Below are 18,253 nucleotides of genomic sequence, written 5' to 3'. Positions count from 1 at the left end.
CCAAAGTATGGAAACAACCTACATGTCCACCGACAGATGAATGGATGAAGATGATGTGATATACATACAGCAGAATATTATCTGACCTCTAAAAAGAAGGAAATCCTACATTTGCCACATGGATGAAACCAAAGGACATTATACTGAGTGAAAAAATAAGAGACAGACAAATACAACACGGTTTATTACTTATAGGTGGAATCTAAATTAAAACAAAGAAACAACAACAACAAAAAAGTCTAATTCAACAAACAGAAAGTAGAAAAGTGGTTTCCCGGGGCTAGAGAGTGGGGAAACAGGGGAAGACTGGTCAAAGGGTACAAACTGTTCACTCTTAAACGAATAAGGTCTAAAGATCTAACATATAACATGACGACTACGGTTGATGACACTGTATTGTATCACTGAAATTTGCTAAGAGAGTAACACTTAAATGTCCTCACACACAAAAAAGTAAAAACGTGAGGTGATGGCTGTGTTAATTAATCCAATGGTGGGAATCCTTTCACAATGTTACATGTATATCAAATCACCATAATGTATACTCTAAATATCTTATAATTTTATTTACCAATTATACCTCAATAAAGTCAGAAAAAAAATAAGGCACAGAGCTATAAAAATAATGAAGAGGACCTCAAAAAGTCAGGCTGCATGTAAGCAAGCCTGGGCCAACAAAATGGTCATTACCTTCATGATGTGATCTGAATGACATTGCTTACGTCAACATGTCTCATCATCTCTCCCCCACTCACCCACTCTGATGGAGCCTTCTTTCTCTACCTCCCTGTCCTGAAATGCCCAATATAAGATGTTTACTCCATTTCAAAGTATTCTCTTGGTAGAATGTTATCTCGAAAAACGCCCTATGGAGTAGTATACAATTTATCCTGGAAAGGAAAGAAGGGCCCTGACTGTCATGGCGGATAAGAGAGGAAACCCTTCCCCTCATACCCACCAACGCCACCCTTCAGCACAAAGGAATTTAAAGGGTTTACTATTTTGTCACTTTTTGTACTTGAGGAATTATATCACAAGCCTAAGGAAATAGCTCTAGAAAAATAGCTCTCAGGAACTGTGCAGAGAGGACTGGAGGAAAACAAGCCTTACTGGAGTGAGATTTCCCTTTATAGCCTTATTTCCTCATTACCTTTGTTAACCAGCAAATGTGCTGATTTTGTAGGAGCCTACAATCATTCTGTAGCTGATAAATATCTTTAGCAGGATGTCACCGGAACCCTGCTGCAATTTTCAGTGGAACAATGACTGCTCTTCCAGATCAGTAACCAAAAAAAAAAAAAGATCACTTTCCAAATATTACCAAAATAATGTATAAGATTGCAGTTTGACCCAAAAAGGTGGCAAACTACTGAACTACTGGATAAAGGAAGGATGGTCTTCTCCTGTGTTTTATCACCAATGACAAGCACAGGGCTTGGCCATCAGCAGTGCTCAAGAAGTATTTGTTGAGTGGATGGACAGGTGAATAAATGCATAAGCAAGGAGCTAGATTCAGATTTTTAACAAGTACCTAGATCTAAAGAAACACAGAGTAACAATTAATAAGCAATTGGTAATACATTCCTCTAAATAATCTTGCAGCAAGCACAAGGGCAACACATGAGAACAACAGATACAGAAGGCATTTGATGGAATGAGCACTGGGTGTTATATGCAACCAATGAATCATTAAGTTCTACCCCTGAAAGTAATCATACACTATAGGTTAACTAAACTGAAATCAAATGAAATTTTAAAAAAAAAAAAAGAAAGAAAAGAAAAGAAAAAGAACAACAGATGCAAAACAAACCAGAGTTGTACGCACTGATTTCCCATTCATAAAAACTAAAGAGAAAGTCATCTCTATTTTGGCCAGTCTTTCAATTAGTCACACCCAAGAGCGACAATGGTGTCATGAACAGCTCTGAGTACAAAGGGCAATGACATGAAATAAAGGTTCAACAAAGAAAATTGTGCCAAAAACTGTAACAGGATCCCTGATCCAAAGAACTAAAAAGGAAAAACCCACTCAAATCACAATACCGGGTTTTATTTAAAGGTTATGGGGTTTTCTGAATTTCGTAACTCTGTTAAACCCCAAATTTTATTTTTGCTTATTTGAACCCAAATAAGCATGTGGATCAATGTCAAACACACTCACACACCCAATTATTCCATATTCAAACAACAGAGAAAAAGAAAAAAAAATGAGCCTCTAAAAAGAAGCAATTGCCTTGGTTTATCGAATATAACAGATACCAAGTAATAGGGATCAAAGACTTAAAAGTTCTATCTGTCCTGAGAATCCCTGACAGAACACTGCAGTCCACGTGAGGAAGGTTTACAGAGTTCAGCCTCAAAACTTCTTCTAGTTGTGTCACCAGGAATGGAAAGTCCATTCTCGTAACGAACGCTTCCTTATCCCCTAGGCACTCGACACTGATCATTTCACGATACCAAGTAATCGCAGTGACACTAACAGCGATCGAGGGGGCAGTCATGACAGTTTCTGAGTAACAGCCTCCAGTGACAGAAACCCCCCCCCCAAGCATGTGACACACTTTGCATAAACTTCCCCTCCCTCTTGCCAAAGCAGCATCAGCTCAGGGTGTCCCACGGAATTCAGGATGCATGCTCCAGCACCAACAAAGGTTCCTTGCCATGGACCTAACGGGTTTTTTCATGGTATCCTCACTAAGATCAAGTCATTTGCTGGCGTGTCCACTGTCAAGAATTATGATACCTAACAACTGTGAAAACCTGACAGGGGTCAGCCAAAAAAACGAACAAAGGTGTTTGGAGAGTGGACAGCTCAGCGTGCAACGGGGAGGCAGACATGGCTCGATGTCTCATTGCTGGGCTTGAGGGGAACTCAAACTGGACCATGAAAACTGGACAGCCTGAAACAGAGATGTCAGGTTAAGTGCCACGTGACAAAGGGATGCTTGCTGATACTGAGTAGTGTGTCCACAGCTTCCCCAGAGAATGTCCTGTAGCAGGTGGCAGGGACACAAAAAGATCAGTCTAGACAGTATCCTCTCTAAGCCAGTTTCACCTGTCTGGCCGCACTCTGACACAGTCCCTCAATGGCTGTTTTATGACCCATAACAATACTTGGAACTCACATGGGGCTTTTCTTCTGAGGAACTCAAAACAGTTTGCAGGCATTATCCTCCAAGCTTACGCTGTCAGCGAAACGGAAACCAAGTCTGATAAATTTTGCTTTGCCTACAGCCTACATAGCTTCTGACAGAAGGCCTAGAGTGCTTAAATATCATAGCAGAACCTCAGACAGGTTTATTAAATCCAGAATTTTGGGCTCTCTAGGTCAAATCTGTTATATTTGTTGCAAAATTTCTGCCTAAGGTTACCAAAACCAAGAGTTCGAATTTTGTTTGAGACCAGAGCCAAGGGTTAACTCCCAATGAAATCAGATAAGACGTATGGGAGAAAATTTACCCTAAGGTCATGGCCTGAGTCACCTAACTCTGCTACAAAATCCAGTTGCCATTAATTTAATAAGCAGCTCCCACCCAAGGCCCTCCATTTCTCTCGTTCCATTTTTATCACAGTTTAGACATTTTTAGATTTCAGAAGCTAAAGCCATAGCTAGCACACCCGGAGTATTACTAACAAAGGGAAACTCGGCTGAGAATACATTGTCCCAATAACAGAGGTAGGAAGACTTCCAATGGTAATACTCATACCCAGGATAACCTATCTCTGATTTTTGTTTTTTTAAGATCTTATTTACTTATTTGCCAGAGAGAGAGAGCAGCAGAGGGAAAGGGAGAAGCAGGCTCCCCACTGAGCACAGGCCTGATGTGGGACTCCATCCTGGGACTCCAGGATCTTGACCTAAGCCAAAGGCAGACTCTTAACCTACTGAGCCACCCAGGCACCCCAGCAACCTGTCTCTCTTTGATTTACAGGAAGAAGAGGATTTCACCAGTACGTTCTGCCTCTCTGGAATAGCAATCATCAATCTGAATCGTCACTTTTTGTTTAAAGTGTCAACCTTCGGGGTGCCTGGGTGGCTCAGTGGGTTAAAGCCTCTGCCTTCGGCTCAGGTCATGATCCCAGGGTCCTGGGATCAAGCCCCGCATCAGGCTCTCTGCTCAGCGGAGAGCCTGCTTCCTCCTCTCTCTCTCTGCCTACTTGTGATCTCTGTCTGTCAAATAAATAAATAAAATCTTTTTAAAAAAAAGTGTCAACCTTCTCTTTTTAATGGCCCTTTTCTTTCCTTTACAGAGTTTAAAATTAAACCTAAGGTAAACAAATTAGGGCACATGAAAAAAGAGAAAGAATACCATGGGGGCGGGAAACAAACAGGGTGGCTTGGCTGGGCAGATGCTGAGTACGTATTAGTCTCTCTCCCGCTTCCTCCTTAAAGGGAGTAGTTCCAACACATCCCAGTGGCAGATTTCTAAAAGAAGAAACATTTGGGGGCACTTGGATGGCTCCGTTGGTTGGGTGTCAGACTCTTGGTTTCAGCTCAGGTCATGATCTCCCGGTTGTGGAAGGAGCCCCACGATGGGCTCTGCGTTCCAGGGGGAGTCTGTTTCAGATACCCTCTCCGCACCACTTGCACTCTCTCTCTCAAACAAACAAACAAACAAAATCTTTAAAAAGATAAAAAAAAAAATAGGGGCACCTGGGTGGCTCAGTGGGTTGAAGCCTCTGCCTTCAGCTCAGGTCATGATCCCAGGGTCCTGGGATCGAGCCCCGCATCGGGCTCTCTGCTCAGCGGGGAGCCTGCTTTCCCCTCTCTCTCTCTGCCTGCCTCTCTGCTACTTGTGATCTCTGTCTGTCAAATAAATAAATAAAATCTTCAAAAAAAAAAAAAGATAAAAAATAAATAAAATAAAGAGGAAACATTTGTTGGCATGTGTTTTCCTGGCAACCTCCATACAAATATCATCAAAAGCCACTGTAGCCAAATGGTTTCCACACTTAAAGAGAGACTGAAGCATTGGGGATGGCACTGCTTTTATTTTTCCAGACTTTTTTTTTTTAACTTGGGCATACAAAACCGAAAAGCCAGAAGAAAAAAATTAAACTTGTTTTGAGGATATGAAACAATTCTCCAGCAGATGGCTCTCTGGTATCATAAGGGGTGGAGGAATCCCAGAAGCTTCTGAAATAATGTCCAGGGAATTCAACAGCTCACAATGTTAAGCTGACTCAAAATTTATAGAATTCTCTTATATTTCTAAAATCTTAACTCTTCCTGCCAATGAAATGCATTCACATTTTATCATGTAATGCTGGATATATAATGGTATTTATATGTAATGATTCTTTTATTAGGCTTAATAATGAATTGAATCCCAGAGAATTTAAGAACTGGAATATTCCAGCTCTGCCTTCCCAAAATGGATTTAAAGAATCACTTAAGTTTACTGCACTCCAACGAAAGGAATGAAATAATGTTGGTATGTGTTCCAACGAAAGGAATGAAATAATGTTCAATCCCACAATGGGATGCAAGAAATCTAAGCAAATCCCCACTAAATTTCTATATTCAGAATGTAACAGGCAACCACATCTTCATTCACATAAGAAGTGTTCAACTTCAGGCCCAAAATAAGCACTGGATTTAAAGGGTTAACAAGCAGGACAAGTCAAGTAGCTAGAACATCAATTAAACAAGATAATGGACCTAAAACCGTACACTCCATCATTCATCATTTCCCCAATACTTGGTAACTATGGCTAATGCAGATCCAAGATAGAAAGATCTGACCCTGCCCACCTGGAGACCTCACTTAAGAGCAGAAACTGATTGTCTATTGCTGGAAAGACAGACTCTTTTTGGGTGTGCTTGCTAATAAAAATGAAATGGGATAGGTAGACTCGGGGATCGTAGGCCAACACTTGGAACGTCAGTATTCCCCATGAAAATCAAGACTTTCAGCTTATCCTGAAAAACTCCCAAAGATCTGGCATCCCTGGGCTCACAATACTCCTGGCAACAATACGAACAAGATCTGTCCGGATCAGAGGGAGCGCGTGCTCTCTACTGTACCACGCTCACCGCTCCCTACTGTCTTAGGCACTTACAGTGTCCACCTGGCCCCTGACCCAAGGCTAGATGGAGAAGATGTGACTACTTCATTATAACAATTCAAACATAGTAGTAAATGGTATATGACACCTAATTTTAATTGATAAATGATATAAAATATTCATATTTCTTATGCATTTACTCCAGGTCATGCAAGCATTTACTCCATGAAAGATCTCATTTTATTCTTAACTATAGGAGAAAGGAACATCAATAGCCCTGCTTTGCCGAGAGAGGAAAACGGAAGCTGAACTACATTAAACAGTTTGGTCAAGATCACAGTGCCGGTTCATGGCAGAGCTAAGACCTGAACAGAGGTATGTCCATGTAAGTCCAGAACCAGAGCTATTTTCCACGAGTCTATATACTGCTCCACAGTAGAGGCCGGATGGTCTGAGATGCTCCATAATGGAGGATGATTTTGAGCTGAACTGTTTCTCTATCTCCTTCTTGTCCTCTTTTTACTCTAACTTCATAGCCTTCTGTTTCTAGAGCAGCATGGCACTATTAACCTGATTACAAAATCCAACAGAGAGCCTATTTTCAAACAGGTGGGTTTCTTGTATAGTGAGAACAGTGTTCTACTGCCTAGACATGAATCATGCCATGCTTCTAACAGAGATGGGATGTTTCTCTTATGGGTGGGATGGGGTCAATCATGATGGCTGTCTGGCTGTCAGTAGCCTAGGGATTAAAGGGTACCCTTCAACCTGCAAAGCAGGGCTGATAATATGTATGTGGGATTGGGGATTCCCTACTTGGTGGTGGGCCCTAAAGGAAATTTATATCTTAGTCTTGTCTCTTCCATGTGGGGGCAGGGATGAGAAAGACAAAAAAGCAGTTACACTCTGTATAGGAAACAAGGCAAGAGCTGAGTAGCCAGAAAGCCAAACAAGGTGCTTGAAAACTGTTCTAACACTTTGGGTAAAGAATATAAAAAATCTCAGAGAGTGGAATGAATGGGTCAGAGTTTGGGACCCCTGAGAGCTTATTAGCTATGGTGGATCAGAGAAATCTATATGTTATGAGTCTAGTTCACTTTGTGTTCCTTTTATTTTCTTGGCTTATTTGCTTTGTGTTCCCTTAGGTTGGAGTCAAGTATTTTTTAGAATTTCTGCTCATTTTAACTGGAAAAAGAGAGAGGGATTTCACTTATGCTCCAGTTAGAGTTTTAATAGGATATAGGACCCCTCAGAGAATACATAAAGCAGATAGCCTGTGTTGGGCCCTCTGCCCACCAAGGGAATTTCCTTCTTATAATAAAACATTAGAGATTCTTTACACAATTTTTTTTAAAGATTTTATTTATTTATTTGACAGAGAGAGATCACAAGTAGACAAAGAGGCAGGCAGAGAGAGAGGAAGGGAAGCAGGCCCCCTGCTGAGCGGAGAGCCCGATGCGGGACTCAATCCCAGGACCCTGAGATCATGACCTGAGCCGAAGGCAGCGGCTTAACCCACTGAGCCACCCAGGCGCCCTCTTTACACAATTTTAATAGAAGACATTTCCATAGAATATCTTGTCTGGAGAACAATGTAGAAGGAAAGGAGGTAGTACAGCTGAAGATAAAAGGGCCTGGTAAATTCAGGCAGAATCAATGTAAATCTTTCAAGACAAATGCAATGTTTCCAAGGGTGAACATTCTTAAAATCTTCTAAGACCAGTCACATTGATGCATTACGTTTTTCTTCTGATCTTTCCCTTTGGGGTTATGTATGCATTTAAGTCATAAGAGGTAGTCTGATGCCAAAACAACGTCATGGTTACGAATACAGTCTGATAAAGTACAGTTGATAACATCCTTATGTTATTTTATACATTGTTAAGGTTTGTGATTGTTTGTACTCCAACGCAAACTGGTATGCGTTTGCACCAGTAAAAGGATAGTTATGTCTAGCTTCATACTGAAAAAGCATGCCTTTTTAAAGCACCTTAATTTTCTGCAAACATCTAAAATGCCGTTGAAATATTCACAGCCTGTTACGTGGTTATAAGCCACACATTTGCTTCCACAACTGCACAAAACCACCTGACTTGGAAAGCCCTGTCTGGACAATTTCTCACAAGGATTCACAACAGCAGAAGAGGAGCCCCGATGAATCCCTTGGACCCAATCCCTTTGCCTGGGTTCTGAGCTTCTTCCTCGAGAGAGACATGCTGCTGTTTCCTGTAAACCAAGTATCTGTTAGCCTGAGACAGAGCCCCTTGTTGCCTCCTGTACACTGAAAAGCAGTTGCTTCCATTATTAAAAACTATTCTTGAGGCACCGGGGTGGCTCAGTCAGTTAAGCATCTGACTCTTGATTTCCGGTCAGGTCATGATCTCAGGGTTGTCAGGCTCAGTAGGGGGTCTGCTTCTCTCCCTCTCCTTCTGCCCCTCCCCCACCCATCTCGTGTGCACGCTCTCTCTCTCTCAAATAAATAAATCTTTTTTAAAAAATTATAAAACATTCTATTCTTAAGAAATAATTCATCTAACCAATAAGCTAAATTAGGAAACTATGCTTGATTACATGTCTGCAAACTAATAGCTAGTGTGGTGTTTGTGGTATCTATTCCCCACCCTTTGGAATGTTTTCCATAGTTTTGGGTTTGTCATCACTTATTTTTTTATAAATATCAATAGAATAATGAGTATATATATGTACACAAATCTATACACCTATACACACACACACACACACACACACACACACACACACGACTCACAGCGTAAGTATTAATTCCTTATTTCCCTAAGCTGGGGCTAAGCTCTCATTCCTAATTCTCAGAGTCTTTTTTTATGTTAGTGTGACACTTTCCCACCTTCTCCGTTGTATTTCTGTTATTTATGTATCTGTCTTAACTCTTCTGCTAACATTTATTCAAAATCCACTCCCATTTCTTTTTTATTATCTGAATCACCAAACAAATACATGTCAAATGTGCACATAAATGAACGGGAAAAAAACTCTGAATATACATAAGGCTAAATCTTCTGTCATGCCGAGCCATCATGTAAAATTTCATGTGTGTCTAACATTGAGCTTTACTAAGCAGTACTAACGTTCTACTTTCTAGTGCTGGGCAACAAAGGCTTCAAAAAAAAAAAAAGGAAAAAGTCAGCTCTAGAATTATTTTTGCTTAACTGTAATTATACCAATAAACGAATTCTTTATGATAAGAAAGCATACTAGAGGGGCACCTGGGTGGCTCAGGGGGTTGACCTCTGCCTTCCGCTCAGGTCATGATCTCAGGGTCCTGGGATTGAGCCCCACATTGGGCTCTCTGCTCAGTGGGGAGCCTGCGTCTCCCCCCCCCCCCCGCCTGCCTCTCTGCCTACTTGTGATCTTTGTCTGTCAAATAAATAAATAAAATCTCTTTAAAAAAAGAAAAAAGCTGGGGTGCCTGGGTGGTAGCTCAGTGGGTTAAGCCTCTGCCTTCAGCTCAGGTCGTGATCCTGGGGTCCTGGGATCAAGCCCCACATCGGCCTCTCTGCTCGGTGGGAAGCCGGCTTCCCCCTGTCTCTCTGCCTGCCTCTCTGCCTACTTATGCATTCTCTCTGTCAAATAAATAAATAAAATCTTTAAAAAAAATTTTTTTTTTTAAAGAAAAAAGCATCCTAGAATTTGTAAGCACAGCTTTAGGGTAATACATCATAATATTGATTTCAAATATTTCTGAAATACCACTGGTTATGTTAGCATTAGTAGCAAACATGATATGACTATTCTGAGTGCTAAGTAATTTACTAACATATTGGTACTTAAGAACACAGATCTATCATAAATGCCAGAGAAAGAAGGAGGACCTCAGGACAAGACAACAAAATGACTTACTATAAGAGGCAATCGATAATTGAAATCACCACCAATTCTCTGTCATGTAATATATGTGAAGATGATGCAAAGATAAAAACAAGTTTAAAAAAAAAAAAAAGATCATCCTTCCCTAACATACTTGGCAATGGTATTAGATGTTTCCCGTGTTCTCTTTCGCATCTTCCAATCTGTATATCATTTAAGTGGCTCTGTTACTGAAGCAAAATGAAATTCAAAGCATTTCCAAGAACAAAGGCCAAAACCTATAACCTTTCTTAACACAATTAGAGTGAACATCCTTAACCTCATACTGAAGTTTCTACAAGTAACAGTGGACAACAGTTCAAATTTATTCCTTATTTTATCTTTCCTATTATATTCCACTGAGAAGTACCACATAAACTGGGGATCACAGATATGCCCTCAAGATGAGATTTTGAATACTCTGTCTCAACCATCCATCTTAGCTGCCTTCTGAGTTGAAAAGTTACATGAGAAGTGAGAGAATAATAGGAAAATACTCTCTGAAAAGGACTGCATACCAGGCCGACCAAAAACACTGATTTTGTGAGTAAAGTGTAAGTAAAGAGCAAACACTTCTCTCATAAACTCTACACATGTTTTTACATCTCCTCAGTGGAGCTATTAAAGAAAACCATCTCTGAGACTTTTCCACAACGCCACTTAAAGAATGCATTTCCCAATTCATTTCTGATTGACCAACAAAAAAAAATAAAGCATCTTGACTTCAATAGCAACACTACAAGGCCGCCACACTGCCGGAAGTCTCACTCAATCATCCAAAGGAAGGCCTACTTTCCTTACATGACTTTCTTCTGAAATTCCTATGTTATCAGCAGAGAGAACTAGGACGGAAGGAACTGAGAATTCCAAATAAGAAAGGAGAGAGAACACTGCTATTTCTTCAGCAGAAGAAAGGAAAAGGTGTTGGAAATACATAATGGAAATGTTCTCAGAGGATTGTAGAAAACATCTATGAAATTAAACACACACACACACTCACACACACACACTCATAAAGGCAGGAAAATGGGTGTCACCAAAATAAGTTAAACAACAAATGACACAACAATGACAGCTTTCTGCCCTATGTGTGATGCCTGGGGCTGGGAAATGATGTCAAAAATGCAGTTTTTGAAAACCTAAATATAAGGACAACCAAAATGATCTTCAAAAAACAAGGGGAAAAAATTATCAGGAAAGAAAAAACCAAAGTTAAATGATACATTTGGTCTTATTTTTTTTAAAACCAAGATGCTAGGGGCACCTGGGTGGCTCAGTGGGTTAAGCCTCCGCCTTCAGCTCAGGTCGTGATCCCAGGGTCCCTGCGTTGGGCTCTCTGCTCAGCGGGGAGCCTGCTTCCCTCTCTCTCTGCCTGCTTCTCTGCCTACTTGTGATCTTTGTCAAAGAAATAAATAAAATCTTAAAAAAAAAAAAAAACAAGATGCTGAAGAAAGGTTGAACATGACTTTCCTGTCGGATACTAAGAATTAAACATCTCTTTATATGTTAAAAAAGGTAATATGTTTTATGTCTACATATAACATATACTGTAAGTTTAAGGGGAAAGAAAAATTAATTCTCCAGCAAGTCGATTACTGTGATTTGTTCAATAAAGCCTGTAATAAATGGGCCTTTGGAAACATGAAGAAATGGGAACTGTCTGGGATAATGGCACTGGATTAGACAGCCCCAACACTCAGCCTATTATGCCTACAGAAAGACATTAAATGGGATCAGTCAGATTAATCATTCACCTTCTCCAGCCTAGGAACAGTGGTATTGCTTCTCTTACAGGAGAGCAATAAGCTAACCCAGAGCAATCTTGAGAGAATCCAAGCAAATTCACCATGTTCCCAAGTCTGTCTGGTCAGCACCATGATAAGCACCAGCTGGAAGGCCCAGATATTGCCTTCCAAACATTAAGGGAGCAAGGTTGGGGGTGTGAGAAAGGATCAACAAAACTGAATCACAAGAAATCTTTGTTTTTGTACTCCTGCTTCCTGCATGTACTTAGAAGCCTAGTACTTGGTACAAATAATCCCAAAATTGATTTGTTCTGAACATTTCATTGTTAAAGCAATAACCCTCCACCCTATGGAATTATTGTTACAATTTTACAGCACAGATAAATGCCCATCTTCTCTGGGAATACAAGAAAGGCTATTGGATTTCTAAAATACAAAGCAGGGGGCGCTCCTGGGTGGCTCAGTCAGTTGAGCAACTGACTCTTGGTTTTGATACAGGTCATGATCTCATGGGTTGTAGGATGGAACCAGTTAGTGGCTCCATGCTCAGCAGGGAGTCTGCTTAAAGAGTCCCTCTGCCCCTCCCCTGACCTATGCCTGCACGTGTGAGCATGTGCATGCTCTCTCTCAAATAAATGGATCTTTAAATTTAAAAATGATAATTATAATAATAATAATAATGAAAGCAGAACTTCTTTAAGTAAGAAATATTGCAAGACCATTTGCTATTAGCATTAAAATCTACTCAAGACAGTTAACCCAGATAAAAAAATTCCAAGCAAATTTTCATTTTCATTGTTAAGTTCCCATTTTGGAGCAGGGAAAGGCATTAATATTTGCAAAAAAAAAAAAAGGATCTCAACCTATAAAAAGATCATGTCCAAAAATTCATTTATACTAGTTATAGACATGCAACTAATTTGCCATTATCCTATTCTAATAAAAAATGAGAACACCTTTGTCATGTTTATATGTCAAAGATGATGAATACGGCCCTAGTGGAGTTATGCCTGAGATAAGTAAAATGCTTTTTTTTATCACCCTGAAAACATTTATTCTCTTAAAAAAAAAAAAAAAAGGACAGAGAAGTAAAGTGTATCAGGCAAGGTGATAGAGAAACCATTATCCCTTCAAAAGACACAGCAATTTTGCTGACAAGGGAAAAGACAGACCAAAACAGGCATGAGGCAGAATACACGTATCAAGGCAGGCTTTCTTCAGCAACAGAGAAATGTAAAACACAATGAAACTCCTGCTCTCCCAGTACACATCTCTCCAGTGGGTGTTGCTGAGACAGAGCTCATGTCTGCCTTCAGAGCCTGCTGGCAAACTTCTCAGAAGCAGACCCTTGTTATGCGCTGAATCGCATCCCCACCAAAAAAAATATAACCTGTTGTACTTGTGAACGTGGCCTTCAAAAATGGAGTATTGGCAGATCAAGTGAAGAGGAAGTTATTGGGATGGGTCCTAATCCAATGGCTGGTGTTCTTGTAAGAAATCGGGGCAGAGGGGCACCTGGGTGGCTCAGTGGGTTAAGCCTCTGCCTTTGGCTCAGGTCATGATCCCAGGGTCCTGGGATCGAGCCCCACATCGGGCTCTCTGCTCAGCAGGGAGCCTGTTTCCTCCTCTCTCTCTGCCTGCCTCTCCGCCTACTTGTGATCTCTGTCTATCAAATAAATAGATAAAATCTTTAAAAAAAAAAAAAAAAAGGAAAGAAATCGGGGCAGAGAGACACACTGAGGGACCACAGTCCAGTGAACATGGAGGCAGGGGTTGCTATTATGTTGCCACAAGCAAAGGAACTCATGAGGCCACTAAAAAGCTGGAGGAAACAAGGGATGATTCCCCCCTGTTGAGGCACTGGAAGGAGCAGGGCCCTGCCCACACCTTGATTTCAGACTTCCAGGCTCTAAAACCACGTGAGAATAAATGTCTGTTGTTTTAAGCCATCCAGTTTGTGGTATTTTGTATGGTAGGCCTAGAAAACTAAGATGCTTGGTGATTATGTTGTGGAGACGTAAAGGTGACAAAGACAACAGGGTGCCAATTAGATATAAATTTGAGGTTCATTTGAGCCATTAATTATCCCTTAAAGGATAAACATTCAGAAATTTCCACAAAGGTTCTTGGCTTCTCGGTTGTCTGCTGTCTAATAAGGGCAGGTTTTGCCCATATCCCATTGAGAAAAAGAACATTCTCCATTCTCTGGAGAAGTGCTTCTGTCCTCTAGTGGGAAAGAAGATACAAAAATAATATACGAGGAGTTTAATAATATAATTAAATAAACACACATCTTAAGGTGGAGAGCTGTATGTCATGTGTCAACTCATCACAGAGATTAAAACTTGGAAAGGTAGGTAACTTGACATGGCACAACTCATAGTCTGGGTAAGAATAAATTATCTGCCTCTGGGTATAAGCCTACAATAGAATTAAAACCCTTCCCCCAAAGCCTACATTCCTAGGCAAGGTAGAAAAACATGTACTGAAACTAGAGGTTCCCCCACACATTCAGGAGTCTAGTAGGTTTATCTGTTTAAATAAGTATAGTTCAGGGGCGCCTGGGTGGCTCAGTGGGTTAAAGCCTCTGCCTCTGGCTCAGGTCATGATCCCAGGGTCCTGGGATCGAGCCCCACATCGGGCTCTCTGCTCAGCAGGGAGCCTGCTTCTCCCTCTCTCTTTCTGCCTGCCTCTGTGCCTACTTGTGATCTCTCTCTCTCTGTCAAATAAATAAATAAAATCTTTAAAAAATAAATTAATAAATGAATAAATAAGTGTAGTTCAAAGGAGTAGACACACCAGCATAAAATTAATTGTGACATTAATAACATACACTAATTAAACATAAATGGTACTTCCCAGGATCCAGGGGAAAAGGTATGCTCATTCAAAATCTTATCTTCCGCCCAACACTGTAGCAGAAAGAATATTTTTAAACCAAAAATGTCTCAAAAACTTTGATGAGGCTTGTAATTTCAATCAAAAACAGACAAAATACATTCTCAGAAAGAAACTGGAGTCAAATTGTGTAGAAGAGAAGCACTAAAACTCCAGGACATCTTCAGCAAGTCAAGAAAATTCTCACATATTTCAATGCAACTGCCATCATCTACTAAATTTAGAAAATTATTGCAGTTTCACAAGTATGGATTACTCACAAATATATTTTTTTCTCTGATTTAATGAGCCCTGTCGGGTAAAGCTGTCATCTCTAACTCAGGTTAATTTGGGGGAACCTGCTTTTTCCAGATGGCGTCAAGGAGAGCCGACAGCTAATATGAGATTAATCTCAAAGTCATACCGTTTTTATCTCAACATGGAGTGAGTGTAAGAGCTGTTAGCCTCAGAGCTCACTTTGATCCATTTCTTAAACCAGCATTCTACTATGGAGTTCTCCAGAATACTCCTAAAATATCATGTTTCTCTGCCAGGGAACTGCCAGCATTACCCTGAGATAGAGTCTGCGGCAAAACTGGCTAAGCCCCTTTTCCTGTTCTACAGGAGACAAAATATCATATAACAGCACATCATATGTCTTTACTGCAGCAAGCCCATGGCTAATGCTGTGCCCAAAAGCTTACCTGTCCTCTAGATTCATTTTAGAAACTCAGCATCACAAATCTCTGGACATTCTGTACCACCTGCCAAAATGCTGATTAATTAAATGAACTTTCGTCATATTTTCAGTCTGCGTGTTTGTGGATGTGCAGCTGGGCTCCAGGCCTCTTTTTCATGCTCACAGCCAATGTCTCAGAAAGTATAATTTGATATGCATTTCTCAATCTTAACAGGTGAAGAGATTGACCCTCTCCAAATAGTACAACTTCCTAACCCGGAAATATTCATGAAGAAAAGAACAAAAACAAAATTCCAGGACTAACAACCAGAGCAGTGCTGTGAAAATACAATCCACATTAAAGTTTCCACCTAAGAAAATCTGGTGGGGAAACGCAAATGTTTCCATTTAAACCAGCATCCTCGATGGAGCCTGCAGATCTTAGTCATCTTGAGTACTCATTAAAAATGTGGATGCAGGGGGCACCTGTGGATGCAGGGGGCTTAGTGGGTTAAAGCCTCTGCCTTCGGCTCAGGTCACGATCTCAGGGTCCTGGGATGGAGCCCCGCATCGGGCTCTCTGCTCAGTGGGGAGCCTGCTTCCCTTCCTCTCTCTCTCTGCCTGCCTCTCTGCCTACTTGTGATCTCTGTCAAATAAAATCTTTAAGAGAAAAAAAAAAAAAAAATGTGGATGCAGGGCACCTGGGTGGCTCAGTCAGTTAAACCTTTGGCTCAGGTCATGATCCCAGGGTCCTGGGATTGAGTTCCATTTTGGGCTCTCTGCTCAGTGGGGAGTCTGCTTCTCCCTCTCCCTCTGCTTGCTGCTCCCCCTGCTTGTGCTCTCTACCTCTCTGTCAAATAAATAAATAAAGTCTTTAAAAATAAAAATAAAAATGTAGATGTCAGACTGCATCCTACATCAATGGAATCAGAATCCCTGGGAGGAATAAGGCATTAGGATTTTTTTTAAAAGCACCCCAAAGTGATCCTGATGTTCACCTGTAGTTAACAGCTACTGCTCTAGACCGGAGGTCAGCAAGCTTTCTCAGTAAAGGGCCACATCATAAATGTTTTGGGCTTTGTGCACAGTCTCTGTCAAAACTATTCAACTCTGTTGATCTGGCACAAAAGTAGCCACAGACAAGATATAAATGTGCAGGTGCAGCTGGGTCCCAAGACAGCTTGATTTAGGAACACTGAAATTTGAATTTTATTTAACTTTTACATGTCACAAAATATTATTCTTCTTCTAATTTTTTTCCCCCAATCATTTGAAAAGGTAAAGATCATTCTTAACTTGCCGGTCATATAGATGGCAGGCCAGATCTGGCCCGGCCACGGTTTATTGACCCTGGATCCACACTGCAGATGGAATACATCGCTCCTTAATCTTTTCTCAAAAACAACATTGACTCAGTGACTCCATCAATCAGTCCAAGAAAAGACCCCCTTCAAAGCATGGGTACCTTCAGATTCAAGTTGATCCAGGCCATATGAGGCAGCTGTATTAACATGGCTAATGGATGGGACAATCGTTCGGCTCTCCGAAGACGCCTCAGAATCAGGAAGTGCTGGGAAAAGGCTGAGGGCTTCCTCTATTATTCCAGGGGGAGTCACCGGAGAGCCCCAAACTGGTGTGAACAATTCCTCGTTTGGCCCCGTGATGGTGTCTATTACATCTGTCAAACACAAAAGATAGCACCTTACCCAAAGATGATCATTAGGAGAAATGCATACATGCCTTTCTGCTCTTCAAGCAAGAAATGATCAGTGAAACCAGTATCTTATATACTTAAGTCTGGCATTTAGACCAGCTCCCCCCTTCCCATAGTGCATCAATCCCGCTATAGAAGGCACTTTATCGTCTGGGAAATTGTACTGTCTCAAATCAGAAATTTCTTTTCAAATTTTCATTTCCCATTTACTCTATTGACAATATTAGGAATTTTGTACAATTTTATCTGATTTATTGCCAAAGACAGTAAAAAAAAACTATTAAAATATATACCAAAGACAACTTTAAAAAATCAAGTGAAAGGGTAAGGGTATCTGTCTAGAATATGCTCAATTCCAATGCAGCCAAATTTAGCCCTAAGTTTTCCCAAATATTAAAAAAAATATATACTCTAGAATAGTATTATTTTGCAGGTCTGGTAGATCATCAGAATCTCTGAGGTGATTTTTTAGAAGTTCGGCTCCATGCTTTCCACATATCCCAACTTCCTCAATCAGAATTCCCTTTGTGGTGAAGCCGGAAAAACTATTTCTTAAAGCTTCTAGGATACGGATGCACAGAGTCCCACATACATTGCTGTTAGGAACACACACCGGTGCAACCACTTTGGAAAATAGTGAGGCATTGCCCGCTAGAGTCAAACATTCAGACCTAAACCTGGGGCTCTAGGATTATAACCAAGAGAACCTCCTGCACGTGTCCAATGGAGGATATATAAGAGGGTATACACGGCAGCAAGCAATGTTCACAAAAGCCAAACCTGGAAATGACCTTAATGCAATTGCTAGGAGAGACTGGGTGAAGATGAGATGAATACACTGTGATCTATTTTCATAGTGTAATATTATAAATAGTCAAAACAGAAGATTCATAGCAAGTAAATCATAGCCATAGACTATTAAGTAAAACAAGCAAGTCCCAAAAAGGTTATCTGCAGCACAACACTGTTTTTATAAAATTAAAAACTACTAAAATATTTAAATGCGTAATTTGAGGAATGAATACAGGCATGATAAAACTAAGATAAAAGGAAAAAAAAAAAACTAAGATAAAAGGAAACCAAGGAAATGAGGAACACAAGATTCAGGATGACAGTTAACATCAGAGGAGGAAGAGGGTGGATGGGGTTACGTCTACGTTACTAACTAGGCCCCAAAGTGTCTTTTGGAGCGGCAGGGTTAGGAGGTATTTATTATCTTGTTAAAAATAACTCAGTTAGGGGACTTAGGTGGCTCAGTCAATTAAGCGTCTGCCTTCAGCCCAGGTCACGATCCCAGGGTTCTGGGATGGAGCCCCGCATCAGGCTCCGTGCTCAGCGGGAAGTCTG

General features: G+C 40.7%; 1 protein-coding gene across 1 annotated transcript in view; it reads right to left on the bottom strand.

The window, feature by feature from the left end:
- ARMH4 (armadillo like helical domain containing 4) overlaps nucleotides 1-18,253 on the bottom strand; it is a 119,825-nt gene that overhangs the window by 86,720 nt on the left and 14,852 nt on the right. Inside the window, exon 4 of the mRNA XM_044229829.1 lies at nucleotides 16,658-16,870. Coding sequence (XP_044085764.1) covers nucleotides 16,658-16,870 — 213 coding nt within the window. The remainder of the gene's footprint in view (nucleotides 1-16,657; nucleotides 16,871-18,253) is intronic.

Source organism: Neovison vison, chromosome 13, assembly GCF_020171115.1.
Source record: "Neovison vison isolate M4711 chromosome 13, ASM_NN_V1, whole genome shotgun sequence".
In the NCBI taxonomy this organism is placed as follows: Eukaryota; Metazoa; Chordata; class Mammalia; order Carnivora; family Mustelidae; genus Neogale; species Neogale vison.
The sequence above is the reverse complement of the archived record's forward strand: the minus strand, read 5'-3'. Positions and strand labels throughout refer to the sequence as shown.